Source organism: Fulmarus glacialis, unplaced genomic scaffold, assembly GCF_000690835.1.
Source record: "Fulmarus glacialis isolate BGI_N327 unplaced genomic scaffold, ASM69083v1 scaffold3549, whole genome shotgun sequence".
Classification (NCBI taxonomy): Eukaryota; Metazoa; Chordata; class Aves; order Procellariiformes; family Procellariidae; genus Fulmarus; species Fulmarus glacialis.
In genome coordinates this window covers 22,376-42,090 of record NW_009232443.1, presented here as the reverse complement: position 1 = coordinate 42,090, position 19,715 = coordinate 22,376, and the positions used below count along the sequence as shown (strand labels likewise).

Sequence of the window (19,715 nt, the reverse complement as noted above, 5' to 3'; positions counted from 1 at the left end):
GTGTCTGCATAACAATTTTTCTTGCTGTCTTTTAGTTTATATGTCTGATTAAAGCAAAATCTGCACCATTCACAGGATCTATGGACTTTTGAAACCCATTCTGGTCCTTTACCAGGTTGATTCTGCCTCTGTTTTTTGGGGTTTGGTTTTGTTTTATTTCAGGGAAGAGGAGGGGGGTACAGTTGTATGGCCTACAGTTCTTTCTGATTGTTGTAGGAAGTAGATATTTCTGGGTTTTTTTCAAGTGACTCAAAACTTCTACATTCTTTTTTGGATTTTCCATATCTGGGATTTTTTATACAGCTCTGCTGACAGACGCTCATTTTGAGCTGTGGAGTAGGTACAGACCTATCTGGGAAAGGGGTCCATGTTTACTGATCGGTTGTTTAGGAACTTTTCACCCATGAGTGAGATTTCAACTGTAGTGTTGCCTGCCTGAGCTTCTTGAATTTCTTTGTGTTTAGTTCTGTTACTGCTGAATGAGAGACACATGTTTAGCAGTGTACATCCCTTCAGAATTAACTTGGCAGTTTCTGTATATGTGAGAAGCAGCATGATGAAGTTTGGTCTAGAAGCTTTTATGAAATTGTGTTAATAAGTAAAATCATAGTGGTCTCTTAATCATTACCCTCTTCGTTTCATAATTTACCTTAATAAGTAATTTGGGGTGTAAAGCAGAGTTTAAAACTACTGGTTTTGTTAACTTAGGTGGTATACGTAGTAGGTAACTTTTTATCTTTCTTGAGCAAAGTTTTTCTTCGTCTCCTTCCCTTCTCACAGACAGGTTCATGAAAACTAATTTGCATTTAGGTGGCTGGTCATAGATATATTGTGCATAATAGAGTTAATGTCCAGTTGCAAATGAGGCAGTAAAACTATTTCTGCAATTTTACAGTGAATTGGCTTCATTCAGTTGTCGTATCTGTGGTCATGCAAAGTGATGTTTGATACAAAACCTGAAACCGTGTTCTTGCATAAAGAAGTACCCCGTAGTCCCCTATGACTTCCTAGTTTGGTGAAAGTGGAGAGACAATAGAAGTTACAAGTTTCATACTGTCAGACTAGCTTCCATCTAAGTAATTTATTTCTTTCTTTTTCAGTGATTCTCCTTTGCCTGTTTCATCGCGTGTCTGTTTTGTAAAGTTCCATGATCCTGACTCGGCAGTTGTGGCCCAGCATCTGACAAACACTGTATTCGTTGACAGAGCGTTGATAGTCGTACCATATGCAGAAGGTTTGTGAATTGTTTAATGGCCTATGAAGCCACCATAGGATGGCATTTTATTCCAGTATAGTTCTCACAAAAATGAGGATTAGTAAAATGTCAAACATATAAGATATTAACATTTTGAAACCCTTGGTATATTGCCATTGGCCCATGGATTAAAGAATTTTTTTAATCTAGTGACACTGAACGAAAGTGGAAAAGTTTACTTCGTACTGGTTTTGTGTGTCTTTAAGTTTAGAATATTAACATTTTAGGCAGAATTATTTGCAAATTTTGCTCTTTATCAGTCTCAATGAGACATTTTCCTTAACGGACTTATGCAAACAGGTCAACATTTTAAGGAAATCTTGCCTTAATAATTAAGCGTTTGCCACTTTCATGTAGGCGTAAATCTCTTCACGAGAATGGTTTCTCCCTCCCTGAGGGTGCATGGGAGAGCAGATGAACATTTCTTTGAGATATGCTGCCACTGCATTTACTTGGGAACTTCCCTGAAAAGGCACTCACTCTCATTGTGAAGTCCAGTATACCAAGGGTTTGAATAATTATGGTTTAATTCGAAAGTGACATCTTCCAAGAGGTGCCAAATGGGCACTGGTACTAGTTTTTTATTCCAAGTTTTCTTGTTCATCCTTGATATATTTTATAGAATTTCACTAAATAATAAACTCTTCTCTCTGTTATTTGTGTGTGTGATTTTTGTAGTGGAGAAGGCAAATGCAAAGCCCTTCCAGATGACTGAAAAACAGTGGGTCCTCTGCAGCTACAGGGGATTCTAGACATTAACTAAAGGCCAGCAAGCACTCAAGTCCCCAAGTGTTTTCCTGGTGTAACCACTTGTTAACTACATTTTCTCTTCTTCTTTTTATTTTTACATTTTAGGGTGTTACAGTAATTTGAAAGGCAATGAGCAGGGTTTTTGGAACTTACCTTAAAAACAAAGTGCTGAGAAGACACCTCTTCTTACAGAAGTCTTATTAAACTCTTCTAGACTTGCTTTAGAAGTAATTGATTTCCATTGTACTGTTTCTTGATTTACTTCTGAAATAATGGATTTTCCCAGATCGCTTGCATTAAATAAAATCTCTGCAGATTAAGTCATACTACAGTAATAAATTTGGTACATGGCCTGGGTTCAGACCTATAATCAAGACATTGTAATGCTGTAGGCTGTCTTTTGAGGCCTGGGGAGCTGTCTTATCTTTGTATTCCTTAAACTTACAAGATATGAAAACTTAATTTCTGGAACATAGGAGTCTGCAGCATGACCTTTGATTGAGACGTGCTGCTTTTTGAGAGTACAGAACAGATTCTGAAATTGCCATTGAGTTACTGCTTCTGCTTTCGCTAGTTTAGGTATAACAGCATAGTTGAAAGGCATCTTGTCCTCGTCTTTGTATTAAAGCATGATATAGCAACTGTTAGTACTGAAATATTCTCCAAGGCCCATGGTGAGGAATGTTAGTGTTTAACTTTTCCAGTAAGGGTAAAAACATTTTTCTCTTTGTCAGTCTGACTTTGTCCATTGTGCTTGATGGTGGATAAATCTGGCACATAGAGAAATCTGCCCAGTAGTCTTGGCTCAGATTGTGTAAAGAAAATAAAATTAATAAAGTAGAATATTGTAATGGGCCTGATTAAATCAAGGCGTTCCTCATGGGCTGTTTCTTGTGGTGGTCTAGTGGTTCAGAATGTTGATGTTTTTGGCATAATGATGTGGCGTATCACAAGATATGTTCAGCCAATAAAGTTACGCCCCTGGTTTTGTAATCGTATGTTTTTCTCCTTGTACTGGAGTATAGTTTTCCCTGCAAATGCATACTGCCAGGGTCCCAATTCAACAAGCTATTTAAGCACGATACAGCAAGATTCTTAAAACCATAGTGAAATTGCTCATGTGCTTAAAGCCAGGCATATGCTTAACTACTGTGCTGAACTGGGCCCTTTTATCTTTTATTTTCTATTGTGATAATTCTGTATTAATATTGCCTGTCACTAAAGTAAATGTTTATTATCTGTTTAGTGCAATAATTATCCCCTATATCACAAGCGCACTCCAGTTTTAGCATACACAGACATTTTGGTGTTGGCTGTTGCTTTGTGTTATAGAACTATACACAAAGTCTACGGTAAGGTTTAGTATTTGTAATTTTCACTGTGATATTCCTAGATTTGGAAGGAACTCTAAGATTAAAGATGGCTGGGGGGGTTATTTAGGTTCTTTGGTTAATGTTTGTTTCTTTTGTCTGTTTCTTTTTCTTTCATTTCTACACATTCATGCAGTATTTCATGGTTCTAACAAAGCAGCAGTAAAAAAAACTCTTGAAGCATGAAAATTAACTGGTGAGGGGCCTCATTGCTTTTTTTAAAATTGTAGTTTATTTATTTCTAAATACTTTTTAAAAAAACAATTAGAGGATCAGATGCATGATTTTTTTTTAATGGATGCAGATCTTCTATGAGGTGTCTCAAGATAAGTCTGAGGATTTGTATTTAGATGCCAGAAATGTTGTAGTTGCACTAATTTGAAATGTTTAGATATAATTTATAAATATCCTCTGAGACATAATTTTGCATGCAAAATTACCCCATAATCTCTCTGTAGGTATGTTAATATATTTATGCATTAATGCCCTTTATCTAAATGACCTTTTTCCCCCCTCTCCCTCCATAACTTTTGGTATCTAAATTGATGACAGCTCAATGACACAAGCAAGATAACAGTGCTGTGTATTATACATTTGTTTATATTATCGGCACTTCTCAGTATAGGTGGAAGGAACCATTACCTTTATTTAACAGTGGTTTTTCTTTTTTGTTGTTGTGTTTTACAGTTCTTTTCCCTGGTTCAGCCTGAACTATATACCAGGCCCTGCTGAAAATACCACCCAACAGTTTTCTTCTGCAGCTTATCCAGTTTCTCTTAAGTGCCCTGTACATATTGTATGTTTTATGATGAGATGCAGTTTCTTAATATGTATTACAGAAACACTACTGGTATTTGCAAATATATAGTAAAATTGTTTTATTGAACTCTCATTTTGGGGGCTTGGGCACATTAACAAATTAATCCATCTGTATAGGGCTTTTGCTGTTGGATAGAATAAAAATACCTACATAATTACTTGTTTCATAGTAGGACCCTTAAAATTATATGTGCAGAGCAGGCAGTAAAATAAGACACTTGTCTTAGTTGGCTGCAAGATTTTGGGCCAGAAGTTTCTTCTGAAATGGCAGTATGTAGCAGCATTCTTGGTACAATAAGCATGGCACATATTGGAACAAATGCATTTTACTGCACAGGTAAGGAATGTGCCACAATATACTGTATGTATGCACCCATCCACCCACAGACACACATACACAGCGTGTATTTGAAGATCTGCAGAGACTTTCATTTTCATTTGACAAGTCAGCAAAAGCCCTACGCTTGAATCAACAAAAAATATTTCCATACCTTCTCTTAAGTTTTACAAAATTTATATGGTAGGTGTAAAAGAAAACATAGTGAACTGTACCATATTATTAACCCCTAAATCAAACTTTTTTTGTCTTGTGTATCTTGATTTTTCTGTGTGCTTTATAGTGAAGCAGCCGACACGAGTCGTTGTTCATAAAACAGCTTTTGAAAGTTGAGAGCACACCCCTGGAGAACCGACTGTGCTTGCTTACGTTTGGTTCATGACTTAAAAATCGAGTACAGGTGATGAAATCTTGGCAGTGTTAACAAAAAAGTAGTGTGTATTGTGCTATTTTTTTGCTCTAGAAACTTAACCATTTGTAGAGAAAAAGGAACAGTCAAATTTTCACACATTGAAGTTTCATTCTGACAAAAAAATTAATGATAAATATTAATAGACATCAAGCTTTGTATTTTAGCCAACATAAGTACTTTCAACAAACTCAGGTGGTGTATCAGGGAGACATTTTCTGGGTGTATTTGTGTATTTTCTGCCTTTGAAATGGAATGCATTCTAATGCAAGGCTATTTCTCTGCAGGAGTTATTCCTGATGAGACTAAGGCTTTGTCTCTCTTGGCACCAGCTAATGCTGTGGCAGGTCTGCTGCCTGGAGGTGGACTCCTGCCTACTCCCAATCCACTTTCTCAGGTAGGCTGTCCGGTTAGACTGAAGTCAAGGGAAACGATTAGATGTATTCTGTTAGATTGTGACTTACTTTCTGTTGGTTTTTTTAGGACAAATAGACTGATGTGCTAATGCTGATTCCTAGAATGTTTTAGCTTATATATTGTTACAGCTATCTGATATGAATTCTGGCAAAACAGTGATAAGTTGCTAGATGGGATACTTTTATTTCCCTAATATGATGCTTCTGGTATCTCAGGGGCCCTGTGTTTATCTCTCTCTCTCATCCCTCTTTTATCCATTGTACGCTTACTGACAGATTTGACAAGCAGTAGAGATCTCGTAGATTTTAAATTCGTGAAGTTCAAGGAGTTGACATGCTGTGGAGATACCTTCCCTTAATACTCCAACTGAGGGGAAAAAATTGTAGTCTGTATTTGCTCGTTATCTAAATATACAGGAATTCATGTGGAAGATGAACAGTAAGAATAACACTGTGGGAAAAGTTTCGGTCAAAGCACGTATCTTTTAGAGGACAGAGAATCAAAGTGCAAGAGGCAAATTAATAAGAACAAAGCTTCATTAATTCTGCAGTTCTCAAATCTACTTCTTCAGCTTGTGCTTAGCTCTTCTTTGAGTAGCTGCTGTTACGATTTCTGATTTCATGAAAGACATACTTGCCATTGAGTTGTTCAGAAGGTCTCTTTAACCGTATGTAGAGGGAAAAGTCTAAAGTTTAACTTTGAAACTCGAGGAAAGGGATGGAAGAAACAAATACCATCTTAAAGATTTCTTTCACCAAAAACTGTATGTATATAAATTCCTGAAAATGGTTGTTGAACCACCTTAATTTTAGTTCTGTCACCCTGAATCCCAGCCTACTCCCAATCTACTTAATGGTAGAATTTATTTAACACCTCCATTTTATGGAAGATTATGGTGGATGGTCATTTTTTTTCAAACACATCTTGAAAGCTTGTTATGTAGCTCCTTTTGACTGTTACTGGGAGTTGGGCATCTAACTCAGTAACAACAAATTAGAGCTGTAGTTTATGTTCACAAAATCAGTGTGTGGGAGTGTGGCTTTTTCTTTTGAGACTGCAGGGAGAAACCTATACAGTTTCAAGAGATCCGCTAACTGAAAAACTCGTTGTCAAAAAGTGGAAGGTTCTGCTCACTTGCTCTTGACTACATGCTCTTGCTGCTGCTTTTATGCTGGCTCTGGAGTTTGTCAGATCCTTTTGTGAACTATTGTGTTAGCTTGATGGAGACAACACAAAAATAAGTTCTCTGATGGCTCAGTGGGTTGAATTGGTTGACAAATGAGTCTCAAGTGCCAGAGCAGTCAGAAAAGAGGCAGTGAGAAGGAAGGAAGGGAGAACAAGACCTCATACCAACAGCACAGCTTTTGATTAACATGCCTTTTAGCACAGCGTGTGTTCTGTTTCAGTGTATGTTTTGATCATCTCACTTTAAATGGCCAAAAAATTAGGTTCTTTTATGAGGCTTCGAGATTAATTTAAGGAATTCAGACCTATGCTGTCATATACTTATTCTTCCAGTAGCTTTTCAACCCATTTGCCAGTTTTAACCAAATTTGAGAGATTTGCAGAGATGTAATAATATTATATTGTCTTTTAACGTAAAACATGTTAATTTCAATCCTGAATTGATTTAGATATGTGGTAGTTGGCTCAGAAACTTACAATGAATTTTCATTTTAATACTGGAAAAGAATTTAATTTTAAACTATTTCTAGAGTGTAGTGGAATGCTTTACTTTTTTACTTCCCCCCCCCTCTTGGGATGCAGAGGAAACAGAATTTCATCTTAGAATAAAATTTTAGATGAAAAAAATCTTTCATATACTAAGCGTTGGAATACCTGAATGAAGAAAACTGAAATACTCTCACTGACCTTAGTATAATGTTTCCTGTAGCTAGAAGCCCCAAGTAAAACCCAGTTCAATTGTCCACATGTCTAAAGCTTGGGAATCTTGATCTAACAGCTTTTTTTATCAATTGAATATGGTTTTGTCTAATTGCTGTCTTTGTTACAGATTGGTGCTGTTCCTTTAGCTGCTTTAGGAGCTCCTGCTCTTGATCCTGCCCTAGCTGCTCTTGGGCTTCCTGGAGCAAACTTAAACTCTCAGGTATGTCACACATTCTAAAATTTTCTTTATTGTCCCTAGCACATACGTAGTTTGACTAGCATACGTGATGGTCTTAGTGTTCACCAGTATATTAAATAACAAGCTGAAGATCTGGAAATACTATACTTAGGTTTGAAGAAGTGTTAACAAAATACTACTTTTTATTAAAGGCTTGGCTCAGTGTAGTCTGCACAGGCTGCTGGCTCTTTAAACTTCTTAGAATTGTTACAGAATGTAGTCTTTGTTTCTTAGCGTAGCAGGTTTATATATGAACACTTCTCTTTTGCTACCCTCTTTTCTGTTTTAAAAGTAATTTTCATTTATATCAGCTTAACAGCCACTGAGAAAAATCCAGTAATTGATTTTTCTGAGCACCTGTTTGGAATAAATAGTATCTGTAGGAGTATCAAATTAAATGCTGGAAGGACCTGAAAAATAATTTGGGACTAGTAATGAAATATTTCAAATATGTGTTACTATCAAGCTATAAACCTGTCTTGTACTTAGACTAAAAAAATTGTTTGACTTTTTAATTTTGTAGGCGTAGAAAATACTGAGGAGACTTTGTTAGACTATAGTCTTTTAAAAACTGCATAAAAAAAGACTTTAAGTACTAAGTAGTAGTGAGTAGGGTATTGAGTTAATATTTAAGATATAAGAACCAAATACTGTACAGAGAACATATTTTACCGGTACAAGAAGTAGTAATAATTTAATGCATTACTAAGAAATCCATCATTTAGCGTTCTCTTCATGCATGCCATGTGTAGTAATAAGCAAATAATGGTGATAATGAGATAACAAATGAAAAAATAAGCATTCTAAATGCATATTAGAAAAATATAAATTTGGTATGATGAAGGATTGTTTCCTTTGTCCATTAAACCAGCTGGTTGTAACAAACTGGGTTCAGCACGTGGCTGCCTCTGTGTAAAGAAAATCAGTGGGGACTAAACATTTTGTTGTTAATACACCACTGGTACAGGAAATGACCAATTGTAATAATATCTGGATTTTCCTAAGAGCTGTAAAATACATTTTTTCATGGAATTTTTAGAATAAAGAAGCTTTTGCTTGTTGTTCATAAATTGACGTTGAGGACTTCCTGTGGACAGGCAACTTAGTTCTCTAATGAGGTCTCTATTCTCTTGAAGTAACAGAGAAATAACCTGTAAATACCAGAAGTGTATTTTTATTTTAAAGTGCTTTGATTCTGTCCAGGAAAGGGCCTATGTTTGGCTGCTACGGATAAAAAAGTACCTAAGCACCACTGAAATGTGATGTTCACACCCTCACCACCATGCACAAGTTTTAAAACAGAACAATATGCCTTTTCGTCTGTAACTTGTTTGGGGTGTGGTTTGTTTTGGTTTTTTTCATCTGTAGAGACTTTTTGCTTTAGCCACTGCTGGGGGTACATTCAGGGAAGATAATCCTCTTAAGCGTACACATCTTCCAACATGGTTTTAATTTTTTTTTTTCCCCCCTCACAGTCTCTTGCAGCAGATCAACTACTAAAACTTATGAGCACAGTGGATCCAAAGTAAGCATCAGTGTTTACAAATATTTGTATTGCAATGATCTTGGGAATATCTGTTGTGATTCAGTATCCAGTCTTTGTCCTGCTGGATCTAAATCTGATTAACGTTGGAGAAAAGTAGTGTCTTGGGGGTCTTGTGCAGACTCACTTTTCTGTGGTAGAGAGAAGAGGGGGAGGAAATGAAGGTTATTCATCCTTGCGTCTACGGAATAACACCAACTAATCTCTGGGATTTCATTTTGCTAGAGACAGAAATTCAGTTGTTCTTATGTCATTTTTGTCACTTCTGCGTCTGTAATGTAAAGGTGCAGCTAGCACCCTACGTCCTGCAAGGTTGAAATGAAAGGACTAGGGTTGAGAATGAGCAGGGACCAGCAACTGTTGTAAAAGACAATAGTAGAAGAGTCTATGTATAATGTTACAGCTGTCAGAAGATAACAAAAGACAGCATGTCTTATTACTTTGTAGAAAAAGAGTGCAAATAACAGTAAGCACAAGTATTTGCTAATTTTTATTTCAGTATTCAGAAAAAGGATAATTTTGTTCAAAATAGTATGGCATGGGGACAGCCAAGTAGAGGATTGTAGCACTTAATGCATTAGTGTGCCATTGAAAAAAGCTATTAGACAAATTAGTAGATTAAAAGTGTACTAAATGCAAAGAAACCACATCTGCCTCAGAAAGCCCTTGTACTGCAAATTTCAGGAAGCTTTGGAGAGAATTCTTTCAACTCTCAGCTTTGGGAAAGCATATCAATGTGTCCTTGCCCTGCTGCTCTATTAGCTAAATAGACTTCACTTAACCCTGTTTGGCTGTTCCAGTGTTTTTAAATTGTCAGAGCCATCTGATCTATACCAGGGGTAAAGCTATATATGTGATCTGTCTTCATTTTTAATACTGTTCTGGCATATTATTCTCTGTTTTAAATTGACATTTCTGTAAGCAGGGAATGCATAACTGATTGAACAAAATAGTTATCCAAAATAATGCATTAGATAAACATCAGTCAGGTATATTGGGTATACCTGGTTGGCTTCAAAGCCATCTTGTTGAACACATCTTCTGAACTTTAAATTTCATCACTGTTAGGCTTCTCAGTATGGCTTATAAAAATGGAAACTGACTTTCTGCTGTGTAATATACTGTTTCCTGTGGAGCTGCTCTTTTCAGGTGATGAGAATTGAAATTGTGTTGTACAAAAATGTTCTGAAAAGTGTCATTAGAAACATACCTGTGCAAGACAATACAAACTTTCCTGCTATTTACAGTTTACTGGAATTGTAAGAGCCGAATGTGCTAGTATCTTGTGCCACTGTTTTCAGCACAGATATCACATCTTAGACTTACTACTCTGTTATCTGAATGGTGACAAAATGGAGGCAGATTCTGATTCACTTAGATCAATTGTTTTGAATAGGCTGCAAACTGACAATGGAGGCATATATTTCTTGGATTCCTCAATACTGAATTTCTAAAATTCTTTTTTATTTACCAGGTTGAACCATGTAGCTGCAGGTCTTGTTTCACCAAGTCTGAAATCAGATACCTCCAGTAAAGAAATAGAAGAAGCTATGAAAAGAGTACGAGAAGCACAGTCATTAATTTCTGCTGCTATAGAGCCAGGTAATTTTAAATCGTAGAATACCTCATTCAACTCAAGGTGGAGTTTTGACGTAGTATATGATAAAAGCTAATGGTCTGCAAAATGTTGGCTTAATGCTTTCATGTTCAGTAGTGACTTAGTTTATAGTTGACAGGTTTTTAATTGTCCTAGAGTGTGAATGCTGCATGTGTCCTGCAGAATGATGCAGGGAATTAATCATCTCTTGCTTTTCCCAAAATTCACTTGATTTGAAGATTGCAAAATGATTGAGCTTCCCGTGATTCAAGTTCATACTGCCATCTCTCAGATTTCATTGGAAACAGCAAGTGGCTTAACCACTTGACATCCTAGTGATGTTCGTTCTTGGGGATGATTTCCTTTCTTTTAATTCCTAATCTGTGGAAGTTTGTAAATAATTCTTTTTTTTTTGTAGCTTATTTCAGTAGATGCTATTTTAGAACAAGATGCAGCAGTTCATCTACAAATGTCAGATCCACTAAATCTGAGAAGCAGTAACTTGGAACACTGAAAATACAGTTTTGCAGCCTCTTGATCATTTTCAGGAAAGAACAGAGCTCCTGTTCTTTTATTATACCAGAAGAATGTGCTGATTGTTTTGCTTGAGGCTTTTTGTGGGAAATTCAAAACAATAATTTGAGAGATTCTTTAGCCCTTCACAAAATGGCAGAGATTCTGAGATTTTAACAAAACTTTCCATTCCCCTGCAGCTATTATCTTTTAACTGACTTAAATTAAACATTTTCTGAATTTTGACTTCTTCAGTTTTGCATAAAACTTTATGTTGGTTTTATGTCACATAGATGTCTTTGTCTTGTATTCATTCTTTGTGTCATCTTTTGAGGAAAAGAATAGATGAGCCTTAATTTCAAATGTCAAAATATTCCTTAGGTTTTCTTTATCTTGTTTATATCTATAGTGTGAAGCTCAACTTCCTTTCCTTTATAAAACCTTTTTGAATACTAAAATAACATTGGGTTTTTTACTGTGCTTTTTCTTTTTAACTCCAGACAAAAAAGATGAAAAACGAAGGCATTCAAGGTCAAGGTCACGCTCAAGGAGGAGGAGGACACCTTCTTCATCTAGACACAGGTAGATATCTTATTTGCTTTTAAAAAAAAAACACCTGGCTGAAACAATTCCTTCAAAAATACTTCTTGGAAGTGACACTTCACTCATGGAGGCTGACAGGTGGAAGAACGGAAATGGTCTGAAGAAAGCTGAGGCTGTGATTTGGCTAGACTGTAGTGTGAGATGGAGGCCTACCTCTGTTTTTGTAGAAAGGGTGGGAGAGAAATGATAGCAAAAAAATACCTCAAAAATACCTTAAACTGCTGCAGAACGAACTTCAGGACACGTAGTCCTAGCAGTGTTTGGACTCTGATTTTATTTAACAATAACTTGTTTCTTGTGTCAGATAAGAAACACCTTAGCACAGGGCCTTGGTTTTACACAGCCCTCACTACTATGAACACCTAAGCCATTGTAGGCTATCCATTTTACAAGAGTTCCTTAAACCTCTGTTCTTTCTTCAGTCTCTTCCCAGTGTGCTCATGTGGTAATTGTAATTTGTCTTAAAACCACGTACTAGGTTCTCTGAGCATTGTTATTTATGTACATAGATGTTTGTCTATTGGACTGTTTGTTTCTAGTATGTGCAGCAAATTCAGTTAGTGGAATTATCTGGGACAAAAATCTTTCCAGCGTTTTCTAGGTTATGATTTACTTGGAGGTCAGGTCTGTTCAGGTATCCTGACTAGAGATCTTAATATTGTCCTACCCAAACAGAAACACATATGGTTCATTTATGCTGTTGCCTTGTCAACTCCAGTTAGACAGTGCATGCCAGTGGTCTGTGCAAAGCCATTTTAACTATGGCCTTCCCATTTGTACTTTTTTGCTCTTTGCATATTCAGTAATTGGCTTGCATTCAGTTTAGTGTTCTAAAAATTTCTTCACATTTCAACATGACTTACCAGTTTTCCTCTACAATAGGACTGATGTTTTCTTACAAGGAGAGTAATAAGAGAGCTGATCGAAGCGTCACTATTCTTTGACATTTAGCATTTGTGCACTTCTTTTTTCCATTTCCTTCGCAGGCTCAGTGTGACTCCATTGCTGTTTTCTATATTCTTTTTTCTATATCATTGTGCATTACAATACTGTTAGCACTGAGCAGATGGATTCTGAATAGTATATCAAAATTTCATATATTTAATTCCCATGTACAATGTGTTGCTTGTAGACGGTCAAGAAGCAGATCAAGGAGAAGGTCCCATTCAAAATCAAGAAGCAGGAGGCGATCTAAAAGTCCAAGGCGAAGAAGATCTCATTCCAGAGAGAGAAGCAGAAGGTCTAGGAGCACGTCCAAAACCAGGTAGTTGCTTCAGTAAATCTATTCTGTTTGCTATAAATTAAATTACTAAATTTTGATGCTTAATTAAAAAAAAAACCCCAAACTCACAAACAAATGAAAAACCTAGGGCAAAATGAACTAGTGGCTCTTTTTAAAGGCAGGGTCTTTTGTAACGTCTTACATTACACTTGCCCTATACATGTGCACAGTTAGTTACATAAAAACATGTAACATGCTTTTCCTAAGAGTCAACAGATGCAGCAGGCGTTAGCTGAATCACTCAGTAGCTGTCTTTGGAAAACAGGAAATGTGAGCATCTAGACTTGCAGATTTTGTGCTCTTTGTACACAGAAGCTATAAAAGAGCTGTTCTTTTATTTTTCTGAAGATAATTTTAATCTTCGTTTCCGTTAATACAGTATTACTGGCCCCAGAAATACTAAACAGTATATGCTATCCAATGTAGTTATCATGTCTTCATTCATTTTCCTACATAGCAAAAGTAGTGAATGCTACTTGAATAGTTTGAAAATGACTTAAACTTAAAATCTTATTTTACTAAAAGGGATAAAAAGAAGGAAGAGAAAGAAAAGAAACGTTCTAAAACTCCCCCGAAAAGCTACAGCACAACTAGACGATCAAGAAGCACAAGCAGGTACAGTAACACGAAAGTTTTCCTTGGTCTCTATTTCCAGCATGCTTTATCCACTTTAATGGAAGGAACATTCTTGTGTGTAGTAAGATGATATGATGATGAGTAATAAATGATGATGATTCTGTTGTGGATATACTTGGTATATGCACAAATGCATGTATACTCTCTCTTCCCGTGTCTATAAGATGCTTTATTTTTTCCCCTGATACTGCAATTTTCTGGAGGTATTGTTTGGGCTTAGAATAGTTTCTACTTGCTCTATATCAAAGAGAGTATGATGCTTTCAGGTCACTGTTAAACTCTTTCCTAATTTATGGAATAAATACATGCAAAATGTGTGCCATTCATTTTTAAAAAACTTCCAAAATTAACTTGCAATATTAACAAGAACAAACTGTTTTATTTCTATTTGCAAAAAGAGTCACTATCCCTAATATGGTCGAAGCTAGCGATTTGTTCATGAAGGTGGAGGTAGAACAGGAAACAACTTACTCTGCTGATCAGCAACTCTGTGGGCTTTGCAGTACTGCTAATAGTAAATATTTACTACCTTTTGAGCAGTGCTGGTTTTGGAGCCAGAGATATATTTGAACCTTTGGGGGAAAAAAAAAAAAGCTTTGATCTCTGTTTCCTGCAGAGAAAGACGACGTAGAAGAAGCAGGAGTGGAACACGGTCACCTAAAAAACCCAGGTCTCCTAAAAGGAAAATGTCCCGGTCCCCATCTCCAAGAAGGTCAGTGAGCCTCTTGGCCAAAAAAAAAAAACGGTGTCTGGGTGGAAAATTCCCAAGATGTAGCAAAGATCACAGCGGGGTTATTTTGAAGATGGTGTGTTTTGGCTTGTTCCTTATACCTAGCCCATAGGTTGAGTTCTTAAGAGAGAGAGAGAGAGAGAGTGGATCTCTGCTGCCCGCTACCGCTTTTATCATAACTTAATCGGCTTCAAGCACAGAGCTTCTCTGTTAGTGCCCAAGAACTCCAAACGTGAGGTATTCCAGGGTGAGGAGTAGGAGACACCCAGAGTTCCCAGCCCGTTTGGCTCTGTACCATAGGAGTCAACTGACTTTTGCGTGGGCCTGGCGATTTTGTGATCCTCTCTCCCTGAAAGGGGAACTTGAGGTGCTCCATAAAATGCTGTAGTGTTGCTGGTCTTAACATGGCGTTTCTTAGACTTCACTTTGTGGTGGTTGTGTTTGATCCAGAGCTAAGAAATCAGAATGTTTGGTTATTTTCTGAAAACGAATGGTGTATCTTAGTTGCACACTGCTGTTTCTCCCTTTAGATCTGTAATGAACTATGGGTAACAGTCTGGACATGGTCTGTGTTCTAGTTATGGAATGGTGTGATTGTGGTTTTCATTCTTCTACATATTTTATCATTGTAGACATAAAAAGGAAAAAAAGAAGGATAAAGACAAGGAGAGAAGTAGAGATGAGAGGGAGCGGTCAACAAGCAAGAAAAAAAAAAGCAAAGACAAAGAGAAGGATCGAGAACGAAAATCCGAGAGTGATAAAGATGTGAAAGTATGTTTAAAAACCTGTTTAACTTCCCTGCCTGTACTGTAGTATTAACCTTAAGCCAACAGGGGCTTTGAAAGCAAGTTTTACTCTTTTTTTTTTTATCTCGGCAAAGCAGGTCACAAGGGATTATGATGAAGAAGAACAAGGATATGACAGTGAGAAGGAGAAAAAGGAAGAAAAGAAAATGGCAGATTCTTCCTCCCCTAAAGTAAAGGAGTCTGCCGCTGATAAAGGAAGTGGAGATTCAGCAAGGGAATCCAAAGTGAATGGGGATGATCATCATGAAGAGGACATGGATATGAGTGACTGAATTTTGCCTTTGCAGTGAACACAGCTGCAGACGTGCATCAGTGTCATTCCTGTGTGATTCTTTTATGCTGTACTTGTTAATCATAAATCTAGATGTATACAGCTCTAAGCTATACATGGTTTGTAAATCTCCTGATACTAACTCACATCAAAAGCTTTATAGGAAGGTAACCATTCTTGTTACGGCCGAAAGGGATTGCGTAGCCAAGCAATTTTTACTAACTTGGTGATGCTTCAAGCAAAAGTAAAAAGCTGCATGCATCTACAGCAGGCATGGACTGTTTGTTGTATGATCTCCTTTAGTAAATCAGCTCACTTATGATAGTGTTTCTAGAATTTGATTCATTGCAGTAATAGAGCAGTATAGGGAATGCACTGACTGCATGTTGATTGTGGCAGAAACATCCTAAATGTTCTAAAGTCCTACAACATATGGCGGATCTACTTAAGGGTCTTAAGTGTGACTACACAAAAAAAATTGACAGTACATCTGGAAATAAGCATTCTGCTATAGATAGTTTTTTGTTTTTGTTTTTTAAGCCATGTGGCTGGGGTTGGTTTGTTTTGTTTTGTTTTTCCTGGTGGGTTTTGTTTGGCTTTGACAAAGTTAAAATGCACTGACCTTTTTGAGGGCTTTTTTTAATCTGTCAGTTCAAATCCATCTCAGGCGAGTTGTAATGGTTCTTAACTTTTCTTCCTGAGCCTTGGGAAGTGAAAGTCTCTGCTTAATCGGTGCCCAGTGATTAAAGGTTGATTTGTGCAGTTTTCATAATCCAGGTCGTTTTATTTGTTAATGAGTTAAACACATTGCAAAAAGGTAGTGCATTTTAAAATTTACCTTCGTATGCTTTTAAAAGCAAGTCTACTTGATAATGTACTTTTTACTTGATCTCAAGTTGTATAAACTAATAAATTTGTGTTTACTGTCACTGCAGTAGTAATCTTATGCACACAGTGATTCCATGTTATATGCAAAGTAGTTAGGCAAGCTGTTTTCTTAGTTACAGAAGTTCAAGAGCTTTTACTTTTGTGCAGGTAAAAAGACAAAAGTAGGCTACAGTCTGTGCCATGTTGATGTACAGTTTCTGAAATTGTTTTACAGAACTTTGATAATAAAACCCTGAAACTTACACTCATGTTCCTATAAAACTCTGCTGGTATTTATTTACACCACTGAATGTATGAAACCTTACCTCGTTCATGTAAAGTATACATTTTTCTTCATCTACGTGTTTTAAAAAGACCGTAACAGCTCCATCTCTTCAAAAACTGTGAGTGCAGTGACAAAGCTGATAAGCCTGCCATTTTAGCTCTAGTTAAGTATATTACACTAAAGAAAGAATTATTTTACTTTTGGGGGAATGGGGAATGGGCTTAAATGGGAATCTAGAGGTATTATGGGACAAGTACTTTTAAAAGGAAATATGTATTTGTAAAAAATTTTTTGTATTTTCATTGAAATACGAACATGCACCTCTTCAGGATGGCAATGGAAAACTAGCAGAAACAGGAAGCAGCGAGTGCTTTCTGCATATGAAATAGGCTGTTGATGTCAACTGAAAACTTACTGGTTTAAGTTAGTAAGTTTTGGAATGAAACTATAAGCGGTGCTTGAACTTCTTGAATCCGATGAGCCAAACCACCTTCTTTTTAAACTGTCCTTTTGCCGCAGGCAGAGTGGAACTTGCCATTTAGATACACAGTGTCATTTTTAGAATTTGTAGAAATGTAAATTTTTACCAACTGTTCTGAGTATTTTGTCAATACAGAGAGGTATCTGTCATACAACCAGTTCTAGGCTTTTATTTTTAGTGGAGAGTGATAGTTCTTGTAATAAAATAAAAATAGACACAGACAAGGTGCATGATGTCTTCATAGGTGTGCCTTTTTTGTTGTCATCAAGATATTTATATGTGAAGTACAAGAACAGAAACCGATTTATAGTAATAAAGTAAACCTCCTTGATCCTTAGACCTTGTTGTTGTGAAAGTCATTCACATGCTGTAATGAAGGACCAAGTCAGGGTATTGAGCTCAAGATGGTAGATCAAGGGCTACATGTAACTAAATTACGTTTTACTAACAAACCAAGTCTCTGTTGTGTATTGACTGCGTACCTGCGGCTGCCCAAGCCCAAATACAAACTGGTTTTAGACCACGTTTGCTAATGATGCACATCACCTTACGTATTTTTGGTTTATTGCCTTGCAGGGTACGAGCGCGTGTTGGCTGCCAGTCGCTTCAGGGCAGAGCCCGTAACCCCTTACAGTGTTGTGACAGGCAAGCCGCTGCCCTCCTCCTGCGTTGCTGGAACCTGTACGAGAGCTTCCTCTCCCAGGTGTACGTATGCCAGGTCACACAGCTAGAGCACCGAGCCTGAAGAGCAACAACTTCATTTTGGTCATTTGAAGTTGGTTTGCTAATTATTGTGAGGTGAGCACAGGCCCACCTGCCTCTTCAGGTGAGGCCTTGCAAGTCATGTAACACCTCTCTGCTTTACTGAAGTAGTTTAATCCTGATTTAGCAGCAGCTGCTCCTGGCCTCTGGCATTCTTACAGGTGGATTTAACTGACGATGGTAACTTGTGGGAGTTTTTCCACTTTAAGTTGGACAGAGAACCAGGCAGCACCCATTAGCACTGGTCACGGACAAAAGATGCACTGAAGCATAGATTGGGTAACTTGCTGGTTGTAACCTGAAGGGTGAGGGAAAGCAGTTCCTTGCTTTTCTCCCGCAGTCTGGTGGCAGGCTGCAACCAAGGATTGGCAACTATTTTTAGACCAAACCTAAAGTTGCTGGAAAATGCCAGCTAGGAACCACAGGTGACTACTACTCTTTTGTGGGTTGCAGTTGTTAAAGCCCATGCTATATTAAATGTTTCAGTAGCTATTGTTTCTGCTACCAGAGTTCTTGAAACCCAAAATATTTCAATATCAAATAGGATTCATTTTTGCTTATGCAGCAGCCTTACATTTGCTATTGTCAGATTTCAACTTCCACTCAGCTCCCCAGCAGTCCAGCTGTTCCTTTTACACATCAGCATCAAGGTGGCCAAAAGCATGTTCCCTCTGATGATCTTTTCCTCTAAAATGAAACTAAAAATGTCAGTGGTGATTTTGTTCCAACTTCGCTGGTACCCAGTCAGCATGCAGCTCATTCTGCAATACTTCATTTGGAATGAACATATATGACACGTTAAATGAGACCAAAGAACCACAATCCAGATGGAAAAAGTTATGTCCTGCTGTTGGTGCTGGGGAATTCAGTGCCAAGAGCTGGGCCATCAAGCATGGATGGCGTACTGTATGTGAAAGAAAAATGTCTTGCTCAGTTGTATCTTCACAGTAATCAAGCTGGAAGGTCCCTAGCAAGTGTTGTCATACTCATTTTAAAAGTACTTCATCATAGCAAGAGCCAGGCTTGTGGCTATCCACACTGTTTAATGGTGTGTGGTAGCAACATGAAGGCTACAACTGCACAGTTTACTGAAACCTTTTTTAACTGCTTTTAAGCACTTTCTGTAACTCCAAACATGAGTTCTCCTTACCCTTTATAAATACGAGATTTTTAAACATTGGCAAATGCTTAACTATAGAGGGATATCCTGAACTCTGCTCTGAAAGCTCAACCTTTGATGCTTGCAAGAGGGCAGAAGAGCAATTCTAAGTCAAAAAAAACCCCAAACCAACCCCTAAAAAACAAAAAAAAAACCTTCCACAAGGCAAAATGAAACTTTAGAAGTTCCAGGTTTTGCTCTCCAAGTCAACCATGGTTCTTCCGACATCTTGTGATCTAAAGCAGTGCAGTTCTGGATTTAGGAGATGATAAAACTTCTCCACAAGGCAAAATGAAACTTTAGAAGTTCCAGGTTTTGCTCTCCAAGTCAACCATGGTTCTTCCGAGAGACTAGTGTTAGGGCCTATTGCCACATCGTGTGATATAAAAGGAGTGCAGTTCTGGATTTAGGAGATGGTAAAACTTCTGTAATTACTGAACATGGTTCAGCAAACTTCCCTCCCTCCCAGGTAGCGATTTCTAGACTTCTGACTCCTTAGCTCTAGGTAAATACCAGACGCTACTGTCCATGTCCTTCCACCGCTGCTATTCCGCTGTGCGCTAGACAGTCCAATAAAATTTGGAGCTTTACAGAGGGTAAAGAACAGCCTATAATAAAAATGCAGGATTTTATTTAAAAAATTACCAATAAAATGCCCTTGCAGAATGTAGCAGTGTGAGCTTGTCCCCTCAGGCCG

At 37.4% G+C, this 19,715-nt stretch overlaps 1 protein-coding gene across 1 annotated transcript; it reads left to right on the top strand.

Annotated features, from left to right (window-relative positions):
- Nucleotides 1-1,100: 1,100 nt before the first annotated feature.
- Nucleotides 1,101-16,593, top strand: SRSF11 (serine/arginine-rich splicing factor 11; the record flags this gene model as incomplete). Its single annotated transcript, XM_009584885.1, has 11 exons — nt 1,101-1,234; nt 5,228-5,337; nt 7,372-7,464; nt 8,958-9,007; nt 10,500-10,627; nt 11,636-11,717; nt 12,871-13,002; nt 13,546-13,635; nt 14,273-14,368; nt 15,019-15,157; nt 15,270-16,593. Coding segments are annotated over 11 exons (1,249 nt in total), but the record flags the coding sequence as incomplete, so codon positions are not given.
- Nucleotides 16,594-19,715: the final 3,122 nt, after the last annotated feature.